This window comes from Muntiacus reevesi, chromosome 4, assembly GCF_963930625.1.
Source record: "Muntiacus reevesi chromosome 4, mMunRee1.1, whole genome shotgun sequence".
NCBI classification, from domain to species: domain Eukaryota; kingdom Metazoa; phylum Chordata; class Mammalia; order Artiodactyla; family Cervidae; genus Muntiacus; species Muntiacus reevesi.
This window is the reverse complement of record NC_089252.1, coordinates 148196754-148215337: the sequence shown is the minus strand read 5'-3', so window position 1 is coordinate 148215337 and position 18584 is coordinate 148196754. Positions and strand designations below refer to the sequence as shown.

General features: G+C 48.7%; 2 protein-coding genes across 7 annotated transcripts in view; one reads left to right on the top strand and one right to left on the bottom strand.

The window, feature by feature from the left end:
* The window catches only part of PFKM (phosphofructokinase, muscle), a 41914-nt gene extending 32674 nt beyond the window's left edge, over positions 1-9240 (top strand). For both annotated transcript variants that reach the window (XM_065934532.1, XM_065934533.1), the window contains 13 exons: positions 334-459; positions 1560-1624; positions 2187-2250; positions 2989-3138; positions 4206-4276; positions 4558-4645; positions 4738-4890; positions 5373-5537; positions 6473-6534; positions 6764-6875; positions 8174-8273; positions 8353-8458; positions 8700-9240. In XM_065934532.1, coding sequence (XP_065790604.1) covers positions 334-459; positions 1560-1624; positions 2187-2250; positions 2989-3138; positions 4206-4276; positions 4558-4645; positions 4738-4890; positions 5373-5537; positions 6473-6534; positions 6764-6875; positions 8174-8273; positions 8353-8458; positions 8700-8844 — 1407 coding nt within the window. In that variant the 3' untranslated portion in view covers positions 8845-9240. The remainder of the gene's footprint in view (positions 1-333; positions 460-1559; positions 1625-2186; positions 2251-2988; positions 3139-4205; positions 4277-4557; positions 4646-4737; positions 4891-5372; positions 5538-6472; positions 6535-6763; positions 6876-8173; positions 8274-8352; positions 8459-8699) is intronic.
* Positions 9241-10365: 1125 nt separating this feature from the next.
* On the bottom strand, positions 10366-18520 carry ASB8 (ankyrin repeat and SOCS box containing 8). 5 transcript variants are annotated; one of them, XM_065934539.1, is made up of 4 exons: positions 18419-18520; positions 15525-15684; positions 13974-14078; positions 10366-12156 (listed from the first exon to the last, which is right to left on the bottom strand). In XM_065934539.1, the coding sequence occupies exons 2-4, from the start codon at positions 15651-15653 to the stop codon at positions 11524-11526; spliced, it is 867 nt and encodes a 288-aa protein (XP_065790611.1). In that variant the 5' UTR covers positions 15654-15684; positions 18419-18520; the 3' UTR covers positions 10366-11523. The 5 variants fall into 5 exon arrangements, with proteins under 5 accessions (XP_065790611.1, XP_065790612.1, XP_065790613.1 ...); XM_065934540.1 differs by having other exon boundaries at positions 15525-15688; positions 18419-18515; XM_065934541.1 differs by lacking the exon at positions 18419-18520 and adding an exon at positions 17536-17609.
* Positions 18521-18584: the final 64 nt, after the last annotated feature.

Genomic DNA, 18584 nt, shown 5'->3' with positions numbered 1-18584 from the left:
ATTAAGATCTAGCCTTAGACACTCAGTTTGTACCCGCTATCCTACTTTCATCAAGAAGGGAATCTTACTCAGCCCCGGTAATCCTCTTGATAACTATAGTGGATATGGTTCCCTGGAACCAGGAAGAATCCTTGGGGGCTCTTCTGGCAAAAGGAGGAAGCATCATCAGGCTTTAGATGAAATGTGGGTCAGAAGGTAAAGCCCAGTGAGTTCTTGGCTGTAGTCCTTAAATGTGGAACTCAGCTTGTGATTTGGAAAGGGCCTTGAATGCCCAGGTCCTCCAGGCCGAGACTGGATGGGAGGCTTGGACCAGAGTGGCTTTGCTTCCTGCAGGGCAGCAGGATGGGTGTGGAAGCAGTCATGGCGCTTTTGGAGGGGACCCCGGATACCCCAGCCTGTGTGGTGAGCCTCTCTGGTAACCAGGCTGTGCGCCTGCCCCTCATGGAGTGTGTCCAGGTGGTGAGTACTGACCCCGATCCCCCTTCCTACCAGCCCCCAGCCCCTGTCCGTGGGAGATCTGGTTGGGAGAGAGAGCGGCTTCCGGGGCTGCCAAGGTGGGTGCAGGTGGGGAGGCTGTGTGCCACAGGAAGGAACACGCGGGGACGGCACTCGGGGTGCTCTGTGCAGGAGCTGTCCCCCCTCCAAGCCTTAGTTTCCCCATCTGACAGATGTTCCTAAAGAAGATGCAGACCGCTACATCCTACCTAATGAGGCCCAATATCTCCTAATATCCAACTTCAGGAGACATGCAATCTCTCTCCAAACCTTATTAAAAGCAGTGGAATATTATCAAGGTCTGGCTGGATAGCTCATCCCTCACTCTGATTTCTCCCTTGAACCATCACGAGGTTACTGATAAGTGTTCACCTTGAGCGTGAGTGTAAGGATTGGAGAGAAGATGTGTAGTGCTCTAGAAGATGCTGAGCGCTCAGGAATTATGGCTCTAATTAAAGAGGAATCACTCCTTTGATACCACAGAGCAGATGCAGTGGCTGGGAGCTGAGGTGTCAGGTTGCCTCTCAGGCCTGGCTCCTGGATGCTTCTCTCTGAGACTCAGGAGTCCTAATGACCTACAGGCCAGACAAGCTCCAGCCTTGGCCTGGAACCGTATCTCTGAAAGCCCCCCAGCCAAAGCACTGGCTCGCAGAGGAGAGAGCGGTGGTTGGGAAGCGTGGGGCAGGATCAGACTTTCTTGCTACATGGTCACCTGCAGATGACCAGTCTTAATTTTCTTACTAGCTCAGAGGCCACCGTGAGGCTGGAGCCCTGGGTGTAGAATGGAGAGAGATGCTGTGTTATTTGTGTGGCTCTGCCATCCTGCATATCTTCTAGTAAATAGAGCATAGCTTTAGCCCTTTTCTTCTGCTGCTCGTTACTCAGAAAATGAAGGAAAAACACAGACACTTCTCCTTCTGTGAAAGTCTGTCCGGGGGGTGGGTACTGGATGGGCAGGGTCCAGTCACAAGCCCAGAGCCGGGCAGAGCCTCAGTGTGGGATGGGAACCCAGCTGTGTGCGGGACCCTGCCCCGATTCTGACTGTTGCCCTTCTCCTCTCTCAGACCAAGGACGTGACCAGGGCCATGAATGAGAGGAAATTCGATGAAGCCATGAAGCTGAGGGGCCGGTGAGGAAATGACCAGGAGTTCGCTAGCCACAAAAATCAGACGTCAGAATGAAGCCAAAAATCGATGTAGCACAGACCCAAAACGGGAGCTTCTGTTTTCTTCTCTTATTGCTGTGCAATCGTTTCTTCCCTAGAGAACTAATTGTGAGATGGCCGGGAGGCTTTGTTCACCCCCGGATTCTTTCCCTGGCCTTAGCTTTTCACAGCTTGTTATTGCTGTATGTGGGCCCAGCTAGGTCATGAGGGTCTCTAGGCAAGGTGGGGGGGTGTGTGGTGCTCAGCGGTGTTTGGTGAGTTTATGGCCTCTTTATACCCACCTGCTTCCCACCCCACCAATCCCTGCTCAGGCTCCACTCATGTCCTTGGAGGCTTGCCCTGTGGAACTTCAAGGGGGTTTATACCCACCCACACCCGGCCCCCAGTCCCTGCTCAGGCTCCACATCTGTCCTTGGAGGCTTGCCCTGTGGACCTTCACCCTGGGAACAGAACTTCAGACCAGATCCCCTTGGCTGCTGGCCTTGGGGAATGGCCTGAAAACACCGCGTGCTCTCTCCTTTTTTAGGAGCTTCATGAACAACTGGGAGGTATACAAGCTTCTGGCTCATGTCAGACCCCCGGTGTCTAAGGTACTGGCACGCTGCTGTCTCCCCTTGGCCGTCTCTCTCCCTCATCCTCCCATTGGGAAGCGCTCCCCTCAGTCCACGCAGCCTTCAGCCTTGCTGACTTCTTTGCCCGCCTGTGTCTTCAGTGGGGAGACCTGGACACCAAGAAGTTAATTTTCTCTCACCCCAGATACAAGCCTATGTTCTTAGTATGCCTTGGATGTCTTGAACTCAAGACCCACATCTACTTCAGGGCTGACAAGATAGCATGCAAGGAAGGGGAAAGAAGCTCATGTGTTATTTCTCTGGGCGAATCTGTAATAATCACATCTAAGTTTATTTTGAGCCATCTCTTCCATTGGTGTAGTGGTTCTTAATATTTTATCTACACTAGCGTGATCTGGGTTGCTTATTAAACATGCATATTCCCTCCCTCCGAGGGAGATCAGATCAGGGGTGGGGCCAGGAATATGCAGGTTTAATAAGCTCCCTGGGTGAATCTGATACAGCAGGTGGTCCAAGGATCCTACTTTGAGCAACACTACTCTGGAGGGTCTCATGTTCATTGCGCAGTGATGTCTGGGATCAGGGACTGCAGCTTTATTGATCTGTGGTGAAGACTTCTGCTTCCCTGCAGTAGGGGAGAGGGCAAACTGTGCTGGCATTTCCTGGGCAAGGGATGTGCCATCAGAACCGTGAGGGACTCAGAGGCCAGCTCCCCTCACTGACCTGCCCTCTGTCCCTCTCCACTTTCTTCCACAGAGTGGCTCCCACACGGTGGCTGTGATGAACGTGGGAGCGCCAGCCGCAGGCATGAATGCCGCCGTCCGCTCCACTGTGAGGATCGGCCTCATCCAGGGCAACCGGGTGTTGGTGGTGCACGATGGCTTCGAGGGCCTGGCCAAGGGGCAGGTAGGAGGGCACTGCTGCCAGACAAGGAGCGGTTGTGCAGAGGAGGCATGCAGCCGGTGACCTGGCTGTTCTCTCATGCTCCCCTGTCCCTCACAACCTTTTTCTTGGGGTTCAAGCAGAAGTAGATACAGCAGTCCCCCATTTTCTGCAGGGGACACATTCCCAGTGGATACCTGAAACTGTGATAGCGCCAAACCCAATGTGTAGTTGATCCTTGAACAACTTGGATTTCAACTGTGTGGGCCCATGTGTATGCAGAATTTTTTTTTTTTTTAATTTGGCTGTGATCTTCCTTGATCTTCCTTGATCTTAGTTCCCCATCCAGGGATTGAATCTGGGCCCATGACAGTGAAGGCGCTAAGTCCTAACTGGACCTCTAGGCAACTCCTCAGAACTTTTCAATAGCAAGCCCTGTGGTACCTTATGATCTGGGATTGGTTGAACCCATGGATTCAGAGCGGTGAACATGAGAGCCGACTGTAAATTTACATGTGCGTTTTTGACTCTGCAGAGGGTGGGCACCCCTAGCCACATGTGTTCAGGGGTCAGCTGTGCACTACATGTTTTTCCTATACTGACAGGCAGGTAGCGTATACAGCGTGGGCACACTGGACAAAGGGATGAGTCACGTCTCAGGTGGGATGAAGCAGAATGGTGCAAAATTTCATCACGCTACTCAGAACCCACAATTTAAAATTTAGGAACTGTTTATTTCTGGAATTTTCCACTCAGTATTTTTGGGCCAAGGTTGACGATGGGTAACTGAGAGCTTGGAAAGTAGGATCGCAGATAAAGGGGGAGCTGCTATATTTAATTTTAGGGCAGTGGGAAGAGGCAGGAGGTACTGAAATGAGCCCTTTGCAAACAACGTGTCTGATATAATTCTCTATCCCAGAGTTCAGCACAGGGCCCGGTGTAAGATTTGTGAGTGAGCCATAAGGGTGAAGGATGATCAGTGAAGGGGGAGAAGCCGGTGGTGCCTGGCACAGCTCTGCCAAGGGGATGGGCTCAGGGCTTGAGCAGTGGTGTCAGACCATGATGCAGACCTGTGTGACCTCTCCCCACAGATTGAGGAAGCTGGATGGAGCTACGTTGGGGGCTGGACTGGCCAAGGTGGTTCTAAACTTGGGACTAAAAGGTGAGTGGCATTCCAGGATTACCTCCACCTAATCACCCTAAAGGCAGCCCTTGCACATGGGTGTCAGTTCATTTGGTTTGGGTTCGCTGAGACCAGTGCTGTCGTCTGGGTCCTCAGAGGGCAGACGTGTCCATCTAGACATTCGTTAGCAGCTCTGGCATCTCAGAGCCCCAGCGTGTGTCCTTGGACCGGGTGAGAAGTGTAACTCTCGCTTTTTTCTCCCTCGATTTTGCTGTCTCTTCCCCCAATTCTATTCCCTTCCCCTCACCCCAACCAACTAGGACTCTACCCAAGAAGAGCTTCGAGCAGATCAGTGCCAACATCACTAAGTTTAACATTCAGGGCCTTGTCCTTATCGGGGGCTTTGAGGTGAGTGTTCCTGCTGCCATTTCTTCCTCTCCTGCTGCCCCCACCCCCGCCTTCTCCCCCTCATTCCTGCCCCCGCGGTTCTGTCTTCTCAGGCTTACACAGGGGGCCTGGAGCTGATGGAGGGCAGGAAGCTGTATGATGAGCTCTGCATCCCCTTCGTGGTCATCCCTGCCACAGTCTCCAACAACGTGCCTGGCTCGGACTTCAGCGTGGGGGCTGACACTGCCCTCAACACCATCTGCATGGTGAGGGTGCCTGCGGCTTCCCAGCCCCTGGCTGGGGCTCCAGTCCCTGGACCGAGTCTGGACTAGGAAGTGAGCCACTTGATTTGTACCAGCCAAGTGGCAGTGTGAGGAGAATACTTCTCAAGCTCTGCATTTGCCCACACTGCACTTAGCATGTTGTGTCCATCCTCCTCGCTGTGAGTCCTCTAGCCTAGAGATGCATCTGTACTCTGCACACCAAGTGGTTTCTCCTTTCTGAGGCCCTATGTCCTAGCTCCCCTAGCCCAAGCACAGAAGGGTAGGAACGGCTTCCTTCTGGGGGAGGCGGTCCGCACTGCACTTGCCAGACATGCCCGCCATCCTTGTTGGCGAGAACTGGAGGGGGCGCTGGGGCCCTGCTGGCCTTGGGGGACATCGCTCCAGAGTCAGGTGATGGTGGGGCCAGAGAAGTGACAAGAGTCACATCCCTGACCCTGTCTTTCTCTGACGTGTTGTCTTTGCAGACGTGTGACCGCATCAAGCAGTCAGCGGCAGGCACCAAGCGCCGTGTGTTTATCATTGAAACGATGGGCGGCTACTGCGGCTACCTGGCCACCATGGCAGGCCTGGCAGCCGGGGCTGATGCTGCGTATATTTTTGAGGAGCCCTTCACCATTCGAGACCTGCAGGTAGACGGCTACCAGAGCTTGTTAGGAGGCTCTCCCCTGCCCCATTGGTTCCCCTGTCCCCGTGGCGACCTAAGCTGTGAGAGCTCAAGGCAAGGACAGAGCTGATGGTCTGTGGAGTCCTAGGAAGAGCACCGGGCACGTGCTGTGGCGTGACATTCTGTATGTGGTGCCGCTCCTGTTGGAGCGTTCGTTTGAGGGGTGGCTGCAGCTAAGCCCTTTATGTGTCTTTTTGCATTTTATTTTCACAACAGCCATGCATGGGAGGGATTATCTCCATATTACAGATGGGCAAGGTTCAGTGAGGTTATAAAACTTCTAAACTTTGAGCAGGTGGCTTAACTGATTGAAAAAGTCATGCCCCCCTTACTTCAGATTTTCCTTGCTACCACACGGATCCCTGACTCCATTTTTGAGGGGATTCCCTTATGATCCTCATTTCTAAGGTCTTCATTCACTGGAGCCACAGAGAGGAGGGTGGCAGGCTGCGGGAACTCACTACTCCAAGGGCCCAGCCATCAGTGGAGGGTGACCCTTTCCCTCCTTCACGCCCGGCTCAAAGCCTAGATGGGGTGTTTTCTCCGCAGCGAGGCTCTGCTGTCCACGAACGCCACCCGCTTAGAGGCCGACACCACGAGCAGGGGTGGCTCTCTGAGGGCCGAAGAGCCGAAACCCCTAGAAAGGGAGATCGGGAGGGAGTGGGAAGGGGCTTCAAACTGACAGTTCCCACACTCTCTCCAGCGTTCCCTCTGCCTGCTCTGCCCATCTCAGCCGGGTCTTCACTTATCTGTCTGCACTGACCTTCTTAAAGGGATTAGGTGCCGGTCAGCCCTGAGCTGTCAGCAGCCTGCCCTCCTCATGTCCCTCTTCCTCCGCTAGAGGCCTGCTCAGCCATGTCCACGCTCAGCTGGGTTTAGGATTTTCCGTTTCATTTTCAGGTGAACGTGGAACATCTGGTACAAAAGATGAAAACAACTGTGAAGAGGGGCCTGGTGTTAAGGTACCTCATCCCCGGTTTGCTCCTGAGTGAAGAGGAGCAATAGTCAGGCTTCAGTCCTGGTCAGACTGCACCCCAGGCTGGCACACCCTGCGGAGTCTGTGGATACGGAGCAGGAGAGCCTGAGCCACGGGAGGAGACGGAACTGGGAGGGGCAGAGCCCACAGAGCTTGGAGAAGGCCGGGGGAGGGAGGGGGCCAGCGCCCGCCTCAGGCTTCCACCTCTCCTGCAGGAACGAGAAGTGCAATGAGAACTACACCACTGACTTCATCTTCAACCTGTACTCCGAGGAGGGGAAGGGCGTCTTCGACAGCAGGAAGAACGTGCTGGGCCACATGCAGCAGGTGGGGCAGACACACCGTGCGGCCATAGAAAACCCCCACCCAGCAGCCAGTCTCCCTCTGACCTCCCGCCTCCTGGATGCTGTCGGGGCCGCCCCCGAACGGGCCTGCAGGCTCTGCAGTCACAGAATCACAAGTCTACCTTGGAAAGGCCTGAGAGATTCTGTGGTTCATCCTTTTTATTTAGGGCAGAGTTTCTCCACCTTGGCACTCCTGCCATTTTGAGATGGAAAAAATTTTTTGTGGTTGCTTTGCGTGTTTTAGGATGGCTTAGCAACCCCTCCGGACTCTACTCACTAGATGCCCTCACTAGTAGCGTGCCCTCCCCGCTTGTGTGATTGAAAAAAAGTCTCTAGACATTACCAAATGTCCCCTGGGGGGCCAAGTCGTCTCCAGTTGAGAACCACTGCTTCAGATGAAGAAAATGAGGCTCAGAGAGGAGAAGTAATTTTCCCAGGGCCACTAATCAGACTTGAGTGAGGCCAAAATGAGCTGGCCCAGTCTTTTCCCACACACCACGCTGCCTTCGTGGGCACCCTGTGAGATGAGTGTGGGCCCCTTGCCAGGGTTGGGCTCTGTCTCCACTCACTAGGGTTTCCAGGGGAAAGGAATCTGCATCCAAGGCAGGCCTGCCTCACAGATGCTGCTAGTGGTCTGAGACCTGCCCCATCCCACACCTTCCCCACTGATGCCGCTTAAGTGTTGACCTTTGACCTTTCTGTACCCACAGCTGAATTCACATTACCTCAGTTTGAATGGGCTTATCAGCTCCTGAAGGAATGGGGTACTATTGGATAAAGTATGAAGACCTCTTTTCTGTTTTTCATTCCTTCCCATTTTCCCACTTACTTTTGCTTTGTTCAGAGAAACTGCATCATGTTTTATATTATTCTGAGGTGCTACCAGGGCACCCAAATTAGGTAACAAGGAATACTTGTTCATCGATAGTGACTGACAGAAGCTGCTAGGCTAGTGAAGGGCAGGGAGCTGACCGAGAGGCCAGTAAGATTAGGAGTAAGTGAACAGGGTCATGCAGCCATGGAGGTAGAAGAGGCAATGGGGAGACCCAGCATTCCCTCTTACTGGTTACTTCTGGAGCTGATAAACTGCCAGACGTGCCAGCCCAGCATACCCTGGTTCCCTGCCCGGTTTCAGGATTTCCTTTCACAGTTAGATTTCTGGATTCCTGTTTCTGGTTATAAACCTGAGACCCATCCTTTCATTTTTCTCTGTGTATTAGCGTATCTTTGCCACTTCATTAAGAGTCCTGCCCCTTGTAATTTTTATCACTCTTTTCCCAGGGTGGGAGCCCAACTCCATTCGACCGAAATTTTGCCACTAAGATGGGTGCAAAGGCTATGAACTGGATGTCAGGGAAAATCAAAGAGAGTTACCGTAACGGTAAGTGGGGTAAGAGGGTGAGTCGCTTTCCTAGAGGCCGGTTCCCAGCATAGAAGCTGACTGACTATCCCTGTTGCAGGGAGGATCTTTGCCAATACCCCAGACTCAGGCTGTGTTCTGGGGATGCGTAAGAGGGCCCTGGTCTTCCAACCAGTGACTGAGTTGAAGGAACAGACGGATTTTGAGTGAGTACATCTGCTTCCTGGGGTGGGTCCCTCCCCAGTATTTGCTAAGATCTACTCTTCCCAGGCTGTTCACGTCTTCAGTCCTTTTTTCTTAGGATTAACACCTGTAGTCATACCTACTTCAGATCTGATGCTCAGGTCCCAAATTCAGCCTCTGCTGCTCCCCTTCTTCCCATAGCCTCGGATAGAAGCTGATTGGGGTGCTGAAGATTAAATCATCATCTACCTCGTTCCTCTGTAGGCACCGCATCCCCAAGGAACAGTGGTGGCTGAAGCTGAGGCCTATCCTTAAGATCCTCGCCAAGTACGAGATTGACTTGGATACCACAGAGCATGCCCACCTGGAGCACATCTCTCGGAAGCGGTCCGGAGAAGCTAACGTCTAAGCCTCTTTGCAGAGAGAGGAACGGATTGTCTGATCATGGTCAGCTCACCCCAGCAGATCTAAGTCCGTGTATTCTCACGTGTTTCAGCTCATTTTCCATTAGGTTTCCTTTTATTCTGTAACTGCAGCCATCACAGCTCTAGCCAGGGAGCTGGGGCAGGGGCCATAAGTGGACGCTCCCTGTATGTGGAGTTTCTCCTGACTTCGACCCCAGCTTCCCATGTCACACAAGGCTGGACTCCTCTAGTACTACTGCTCAATTTCAGTTATTCGGTTAGAATTTTCCTAAAAATAAGCTTTATTTATTTCTTTGTGATAACAAAGTCATGGTTCCTCTATGACTATTATGACAGCGACACACCATAACTACACTAATAAATGCCAACTGGTCACTGTGCTTTGGATTCTCCTCTTAGCATCTTCACAAGTGCATTCCTGTCAGCCCCAAGCAATGGACTCTGCCCAGATGGACACCCGGGAAAAGGCAGCCCATTGCTCACCCCTTGTACTTCTATTCTTGGGTTCTCTTGACTCTGTACGCAGGGTCCCAGAACACAGGACACCATCCTCGCCCTCATCCCACAAGCAATCCCTCCCGCATCCTCTGTAGCCAAGGGCACTCCCATCTTCCCTAAGCATAAAGTTATGTTTTACCTCTTCATCATACACCCATTACCCAAGTTTGTTTTTTTTCCAGCCATTCCCTAATCTCTACTCTGACAATCCAGGGTTCTTCCTTCTCAACTTTCCCCTCTGTGCTCCTTCCTGGATGAAAGCCAGACTCCATCCCGGTGGGGTGACATGTACATTTTGAATGCCTGGAAAACAGAGACATTCAATTCTGGACCTAGTTTGGTAGGTTGGTTGAAATACTGCTTTGGAAAACCATGAGTTCTCGTTCAGCTCAGTTTGTTTTCTGTTCCATGCTTCCTCATTAGCAAGTGCCCATGTAATACAGTTGGTCCTCAGGACTGGGTCTACATACTGCGCCCTGAGCTGCTGCCCTGTCAATGAGAGGCTTGAGATTAGTCTCCAAGAATCAGATCCTGGCTCTTGGCACAAGCATACATCTCTCTCCCACTAACACAGCTTCCTCACTTGCCTATTGAAGCAGGAAGGAGGTTTGGGGTTTTTCGAGGAACAGAGGAAAGGACTGTCTAGTACTTCACTTTTGCTGGCTGTCCAAAGTATAACTGCTACCCCCTAGAAACAGTTCAAAAAAATGACCGAGAGGTCTTGTCAGAGTCCAACATTAATTAAAGCAGCCAAATGTTCTCTGTACAGTTCTTTAAGGGGAACAGAAATTAATAAACATCAAGCACCGTTGTCACTGATTCTTCAAAACAGCTCCTACAGGTGGTGTGACAGCCTCAGAGATGAGGACACTGGGGCTCAGGGCGATAATGTAGAGAAAAGTAGGAACAGCAGAAATTTCCAAACTTGCTTTTAGACCTTTTTATTTCCTTTTTTTTCCTTACGTGAGCAAAAAACACCAATAACAAAAGGACAAAAGCAGACATACTTTTTCAAATTAGCTGTGTCAGCAGATTCTGTTCATTTTTTATTTATAGTTCCCAATCAGTTAAAAAAAAAGTCACATTGCATAAGGTCGTCTAGAATCAACAACTTGATCTAGCTTAGGAACATGAAGAGGAAGAGTACTTAGACTATTGTTCACTAAAACAGATCTCTTTTGGGTAGGTGGGTCATCTCAGAGAAAGCTCTTGTAAGTGCTCTTCCCCCACTCCCCAACTCCACCCACACCACCAATGTCTTTTTGTGTAGATCAGTAAAAAGCAAAGTTTCCAAAACAACTGAAAACAAACTCCAAACTCTTAGCAGAGTGAATGAGACCCATGAGAAAAGGCAGCCCGGCTCATGTCCTCCCCTGCTACAGCAGACACCTCCCTCAATGGCGGGTGCAGGAAGAGCCTGCCAAGCCCACTAGCACAAACTGGCTGTCAGGAAGAGAAAGAACTGCATTCAAAGAAAAGTTCGTAGGACTGCTTAGAACCTCCTATCTCTTCTACTGCATGGAGAGCAGCAAGATAATCTTTCTAAAATAACATTGCTGAACTACTGTAAGCCTTGGGCACACTCATGGAAAAGCAGCAAAAACTCCCTTCCTTTCAGTGGTGAGAAAGAAGGGGCCAGTCCCTTTTGAATGCCCGGGGATGATTCTAGGGACATTCGGCCCAGTTCTGAACCTGTGCACCATCTGAGGTGGTAGTATCTTCATCTTTGGGCTGCAGCTGTTAGCTGGAGTTTTCGTAAACTTCTTCGCAGATCAATTAAAATGTTTCTAGAGGGATTCTTCTGAAAGTTAATCATGTTCCCAAAGGCAAACTAAATGCACATGCTATAAATACTCTTCATCTCCCCAGAGAAATACAGTCTCACTGTTGATTTCTTTCCCTAATGAGGGTTGGGGAGACCTCTTTCTTTGCAGGGTGCAATATAAAAGGCCCAGTAAGCAAGAAACAGAAACAAAAGTGAGGGACATTTTTTTGTTTGTTTGCTTGGTTTGGGGAGGGGAGGTGATGTGAAGGTTACTGTTGTGACATGTTGCCTTGAAATATAAACCACACAACAGGAACAACTGCTTTCCCTGTTTTCCAAGACAGACCGTGCTGCAGGGCAAAACCTTACGCAGAGTTGCCGGCCTGATGTCTCCTCCAGGCTATTCTACAAGCAACAGGTATTCCTTTAGAGAAGCTGGCAGAGGAAGGCCCTTGACGGCATCCGGCAGATACTGGAGTCCCAGGCTCCGGCGCACAGCATAGCGAGAGAGTGTTTTGAGGGTCCCGGGGGCTGAGCACAGAACAGTCAGCTTTTCACACAGCTGCTGGTCTTTAGCCACTTCTCGTGGCATGGTGCCGTTTTTCCTCAATTCAAAGTGTCCGACAGCTCTGTGGAGGAGCTCAAAGCAAGAGTCCTCTTTCTCTGTCCCAAGTCCCCTGACCAGCAGAGCCACCAGGCGGGAGATGGGCGTCTGGCCTTTTAGGTTGATGACTCTGACCTCTGCACCATAATCAAGAAGGATGCTGACGCTCTCAAGATTTCCCTTCATGGCAGCCCAGCTGAGAGGGGTGTCATTGTTGTAATCCAGGGCGTTGACAGAGGCCCCGCTCTCTAGGAGGGCCCGCACACACTCAGCATTGTTCTTAAAGGCTGCCCAGTGAAGTGGGGTGTCTCGGTTTCCGTCCAGTGCATTGGGGTTTGCACCATACTCCAACAGGACCTCCACACAAGCCTCATCTTTCTCGGCTGCATAGTGGAGGGCTGTTCGGTTGTAACCATCCAGGGCATTCACCTGTGAAGAGGGAGTGACTATATTACGGTGTATGGACGGTGGGCGGGCAAAGAGGCTTGCATGTGCCTATCCACTGTCTTTGCTATGTAATTTTCCGAACATGCAGGTCAACAAGCAATTCCCAGGGAGCTGTGATCAGGATGGAGCTAAGAAGCAAGTAGGAAAACAATAGTCCCCAAACAACCAACCCTCTATTATGTCCATTGCTTAGCTGGCCTGCATCATCTAGGGTTTTGCTGCCACATTCTTATTTAATGTTCCCTAGGACCTCTACCACACAGTAAGGGGGAAGAAACAGAAGTCTAAGTCCTTGTAACTACTCTGAAAGACAGTTATTGGAAGGCAGCTTGAACATATTGGTCAGAGTAAAGGTTCTGCATTATTCTACTTATCCTGACTCACTCTCTATCCTGTGGCTAATGGCAACCAGACTGAAAAATAATGAAGTCAAGGTTCTGCCCATGTAGCTCTGCTGTGTTTTTCAACCACACAGAGCAGCTCAGAACTATTCATCCAAGTCAGCCCCCTGCAAACATATGTTGTGGGGTCATGAGAGAACCTGGAGGAAAACATGCCGAGGAAACAGCACAAATCCTCTGATGCTGAAAAGCCGCTAGCTTGCTAAACTCAGCATCTCCTATAATATTTGGAGGCTACAAAGATTTAATTTACATCCTAGGTTTAAATAGTGAATTTTCTCCCCATAAAATGCACTTAAAAAAAAAAACCATCCTTGAAATATTTAACTGAGTTCAATCTTCTATTAGCTAAAAACTGCCCCCTCACCCCGGGGATAGTCTCACTTTCATCTCTGCTATTAATCACTGGCTTTCACTTCAGGGTCACTCACAAAAGTTATAGGATAGTTCAGGACAGGCAGAGAACAGCATGGCTGTGTGGAGGTGGGGATGCTGGGGGCTAGAACAGGCTTACCCACCAGCATGTCTGGGGCCTGCACACCTGCTTCATGGCATCTTTGATTCAAATGACTGCCTCAACCTGTGCACCCTGAAGATGCCACGAAAGTTGTCAAAACTGCTACTTTATTTTTTTAACAGGCACTTACTTAGCATAATCATTACTACATGCCAGTGTTCCAAACAGTTTCACCCTTATGAAGAACACACCATTTGTCATCCTCATTTTACAGATGGGGAAGCTGATGAAAAGAAAGGTTAAGTAACCTGTTCAAGATCACAAAGCTGGAAGTGACAGAGCTGGAATTCAAATCCATGAAGTCTGGGTCCAGACACTATTCTTTTATTCATTATACTATGCTGCTTCTTGCTAATGCCAATAAAAGTTAATCTATTTTTTTTTATGTTAAGATACATTAGAAAGAAGATAACAAGATATGGTAAAACAGAAAAAAATGAATGGGCAGAAAGAGAACAAGTAACTCAATCCTGAGGAAGGGACTGACCCACTGACTTATTTTCCAGTGATACACACGTGAGAAGTGCACGCTGGTGGCAGGTCTCAAGTGGTTTAGATTGAATCAGGGTTGAGGGGACTGAACAGTCAAAAGAGGATTAAATAGAAATACAAACAACCCCAGAAGGAAGGCAGGGAGATTAAGGGGAGATAAAAATTCCCTCTTTCCGGAGCCATGGTCAGTGTATGAAAGAAAGGCAACGGAATGAAGTACTTTGGATGATTTACCATTACATTTTGTTTGAATATTGGCCACACCAAAGTTACCTAGAAGGTGGGAGCAAGAAGGTGGGAAGAGATAGGAGAAGAGACAAAACATTTTAAGGAAGTGTGAAGCCCAAGTTTTAGTGAATCACTGATGTGACAGCGTTAAAAAACATTACCTCAGCTCCCTTTTCCAGCAGTAACTCCACACAGTCCGCATCAGACACCATGCAGGCACAGTGCAAGGGCTTCAGCGTGCCGTGGGTACAGTTCACATCTGCTCCCTATGGACAAAGGAAACTTCATTTGGTGTGCTCAGCTCCAGCTCACCATACAGGACAAGACTCAAATCAATGTCGGGGGTGGGGGTGGCGGTGGGGACAGGGTCTAACTCTGACTGTATTGTAAATATACTACCAGCCCCAGTGCCTATTCCTATTAATTAAATGAAATTACAATGCCAATATCCAAACCAAGAGAATACACTGAAGATGAATAAAACGACATGTCGATGCCTTAGATCAAGTCAAGTTTCTCCACAAGCTAGCCTGAAAGATGGCCATGGGGATGGACATCACTAAGGATGTAAAAGCAGTGGAACCTTATTACCAGGCAGGAAAGCTGGAAAAGTCAGGAATGTGTCTTTCTGGCAGAAGCCAGAACTGGCATGCTCTTCTTGCCATCTGACAGATGACCGTCACTAACAGTAATGTCTTCTTAATGTTATGTCTTTGTTTATAAACATATATAGCATATACCTATAAACAAAGTGGCCCCTTGGTATCAGCATTCTCTGCCACCTAGCCCCCACTGGTACTTCTGTTTCACATCTGATGAAGGAGCTGGAGACACCATGGTCCGACCAAAGTCACAGAATGACTCAGCAGCAGAGCTGGAATTAGAATGTGACAAAGTTTCTACTGCTGAGTCTTCTGACACCACTTTTGCTGAGAACAAGCTAATGCTGTCTGACTTTTCTTCTCACAGCTGTGCCACACAACTCTGAAGCAGCTACAGAGCTCTAGGCTGTAAATGGGATTCTAGAGTTGTTCAAAACAATGTATAGAAGTAGCCATCTGGATGCATTCTCTAGAGATAAAAAAAAAATTACCCTGTAACTTCTCTTCAACAGGAATAATATACAGAAAAGCATCAACGCCCTTCCAGGATACTAGCCATTTAACAGAAGTACAGAATAGGACTGGTTAGACAGCAGACAGTTAAAGTGTTTCCTTAAGTCAAAAATTACCATGCATTTTAGGGACTGATAATCTCTATAATAAACTGGAAGTGGTAGCTGTAGTTAGGATAGAAGGCCAGTGATATCTCTCCATGTAATTATTATTATAAACTACAGGGTTTGAAAACCACTAATGCTTTTGCTTGCCACCTTCCTCCCTCAGTACAATATGTGTAGAAGAGTTGAAGCTTGCTGGATCCCACATGCACCATACCCAGACAGAGATTTTACAAACAGCACAAAACTAGGGTTATCTAGAACGTAATTCCCAAAGAAAAATATCATTTGCACAAAGTGAAAGGCAGAAGGGAAGAGAAGCAAAACATACGTTAATGGGCAAGTTAATACATTTTAGAATATTGTAAAAACTGTAAAAACTCCCTGTCATCCCGTGGTGAGTCAGAGCTGAAAATCTGTAACTCTTCAGGATTCCCCAGGAACCTTCCCACCTCACCTCCCAAGGACTCCTGCGTCAGCCCAGCACACTCACCCCTCTGATGAGGTCCTCTACATTGTCGTGTGGGAAGGAGCGAATGGCAGCGATTGTTCGGATTAAGCGCTCTGAGAGAGAGTATTTGCTCTGAATGCTCTGCATAATATACCACATACTGGAACTCATCAAGGCTCCGAGTACGTTCACATGCTCCAAACTGCCTGAAACAAAGATGTTTTAGGCATACACAATACCACTGAGCACACCTGTCTTTGGGTTAGAGGTTCTCCAAGGCCTTCCCACTACTAAAATCAGATTTCAAAGAGTCAGGGACTCATTAATACCATTTTTCCTAATCACAAGAAGGAGAATATGATAGTTGCTGAGGGAGCTGGGTAAACTGGACGGAAGGGTTCTGACCCTGGGAACCCTGGCTCTACTCTCTGACCTCGTCTAGCACAGGACTTCCCCAAAGGCTCCAAGCTGCCCGTGAAGCTCTTTCTGGTTTAAAAAAGACCAAGCCAGAAAAGGGATCCCTGGAAAGGCGAAGGATTTCACAAAACGTCCGTTTTCCTGCTCTGAATTAGGTGCTCTTTATTATCGGCACCCCTTTAGGTTACTTGTTACATTTGACCTTGCAGTACAGTTATGGTCATACTGTTTGTCCGTCTAAACTGTAATCAACTGGGAGGCAAGGTTCTTGTCTTCTACTTTTTTAGACCATCTCAGGCCAGCCACAGAGTCTCACAAAAAGTAGGTATTTAATAAATACTGGTTGATTGACTAAAGGGTATAGGAGTGATTATTACCTGTGAGAAGAAACAGAACAGATGCATTTATGTTAATGATGACAAGCCTATCTGTGAAACAGTTTAAAATGTCTTCAGCAAAGAAAAAAAATGAGAAGTTTTTGAGGTGAAATTCTAAAATAAGAAAGGAAAGCCAAAGTATAATTACTCTGGGGTCTTCTATATAAAATTAGGAAAAAAGTTTAAAAGTTGTGACTAATGATATATGTTTGCAGTTGCAGGAAAACAAGCAGATTTAAGAGTGAAAAATCAATTTAAAAATTTAATAATTGGCCATTTGTGACAACTGAGAAGTAGCCCTGAGTTCTGTGTTGGAAGAAGAAAATAATGCAATATTGGCTCAGACAATAAAGAATCTGCGGGTCTGGAAGATCCCCTGGAGAAGGCAGCAGCAACCCACTCCAGTATTCTTGCCTAGAGAATTCCATGGACCTGGTGGGCTACAGTCCATGGGGTCATAAAAAGTTAGACACAAATGAGTGACTAACACAACACAATCAAAACAATACTTAAATTCAACTATGATAAAAAGTTTTGGCTATCTAAGAGCCATATACCAGTTGGGGAACATTTAAGATTACAGTAAAGAAGGCGGAGCATTTCTATGAAAAAGCATATATCAAAAACTGTAAAGAAAACATGGTGTGCTCGCTAGGTGTAACCATTTAGGAATCCATGATCCTGTCAAACCATAAGCTCCTTGCTGGTAAGTACAGCATTATTTTTAATAGTGCCTGGCACACAGCAGGTTCTCAATAAATATTTGTTGTGTCAATGTAAAGCTTATTACTTAGGACCCTAGAAAAATTTAAGACTTGCAGTAATTAGACATCTTATGCATATGATGATTACTAAGGGAAAAACACTAAAATTATTTTGGTCATTTCATATTATGTAACTTTTGTGATAGACTCTTCCCTTATACATATGTAATAATACTATAAACTCTTCCATCTTGCTACCAGGTAGCCATTTATCCATCTAAAATATATATAGCATTCATTAATGGAAGTTAAAAATCAATTCATAGGTATCAGTGATTCAAATTAGGGTATTCTCCCTACTTTATTAAGAACAAAGCTTATTTATTCTTAATAAATAAACTTACACACTTGTTTATATGCCTCTCTGAAATTTTCCAAATAGTTTAGACTTGGAATACGTTTTAATCTTGGCAACAGCCATGAAACTCCTCAGAGACAAGGGTCTGTATCTTATACTTCTCTGTTGCAAGGAAAAAGGGGAAAAGGTACAGATACATTTTAAGTCAGCAATTCCAAGAACAAACAGAGCATCCAAAGTGGAAGGCTTAGCCCAAAGTGGTTCTGTTAAGCATTTCTGGGTCATGATTATCTGGAAAAAAAAAAAAAAGAAAGAAAGAAAAAAACACTAGACCCTTGCAGTCATTTTCGGAGCTCTCTTGGACTCCAGGCTAAGAAATTCTAACTCAGAATACAACCACTAGTCCTCTGCGGCTGCCTCAAAGCTCCTGCTGAAGAGTGAAACTTCGGGGCACATTGACAACATTCACTGTCCGGAAGAATCACGAAATCTAGGACATATAGCCAGGCAGCAGGCTGTGCACGGTTTGACCCTATGTGCCCCCTTTCCTCTGCTGGAGCAGAAAGCTTCCTCTCTCCCATTTTCTTCCACTTCGGATCCGAAGAAAACACCAAAGGGTGTTTCTTAATGCGAAGCTAGCAGCAAAGGAGGGGAGAGGCGACATTCAGCAGCTCTGGTGCTAGGGTGGCCGGGCTTTCGCCCACCGGCTGGGAAGCCCCGCGACCCGGCCAGGCGCGCCCCCGCCCCACCGCACCAGCAGAGAGGGCTCGCGGCAGCTAGGTCTAGCCGAGTCTAAGGGGCGGAGGGCGAAGACGTGTGGTGTCACTTTCTGCACGGGCTCCGCAAAGACCACAGCAATCCCAGCAGGTCTCGCGGGGCCGGTACTTAAATGGGGTCAAGAAATCTGTCGGGGAGCCCCAAAGGCGAACCAATCCCCGCCCCGATCTCCTTAAGGCCCGGGACGAAATCCCAGCCTCGAGGGTTGGCAGAGCGCGAGCGGGGAGTGGAAGTGTTGCTGGGCGTGGTGCCCGAGGTTAGGAAACCTGACTGCAGACATTCCTGCAGCGGGGCGACACTCACCAAACCGTGGGGCTGACCTGGGTGGTGAAAGCGGCTGTCAAGGCGTGACCCGGAAGCAGAAGTTGTCTCCCGAGGGCTGCTCTGTTTACAGGTTGGGCGACGGGGGTGCGCGCCTGCGCACCGACCACAGTCCGAAGGCGGAACGCGCCTGCGCAGACTTGCGAAG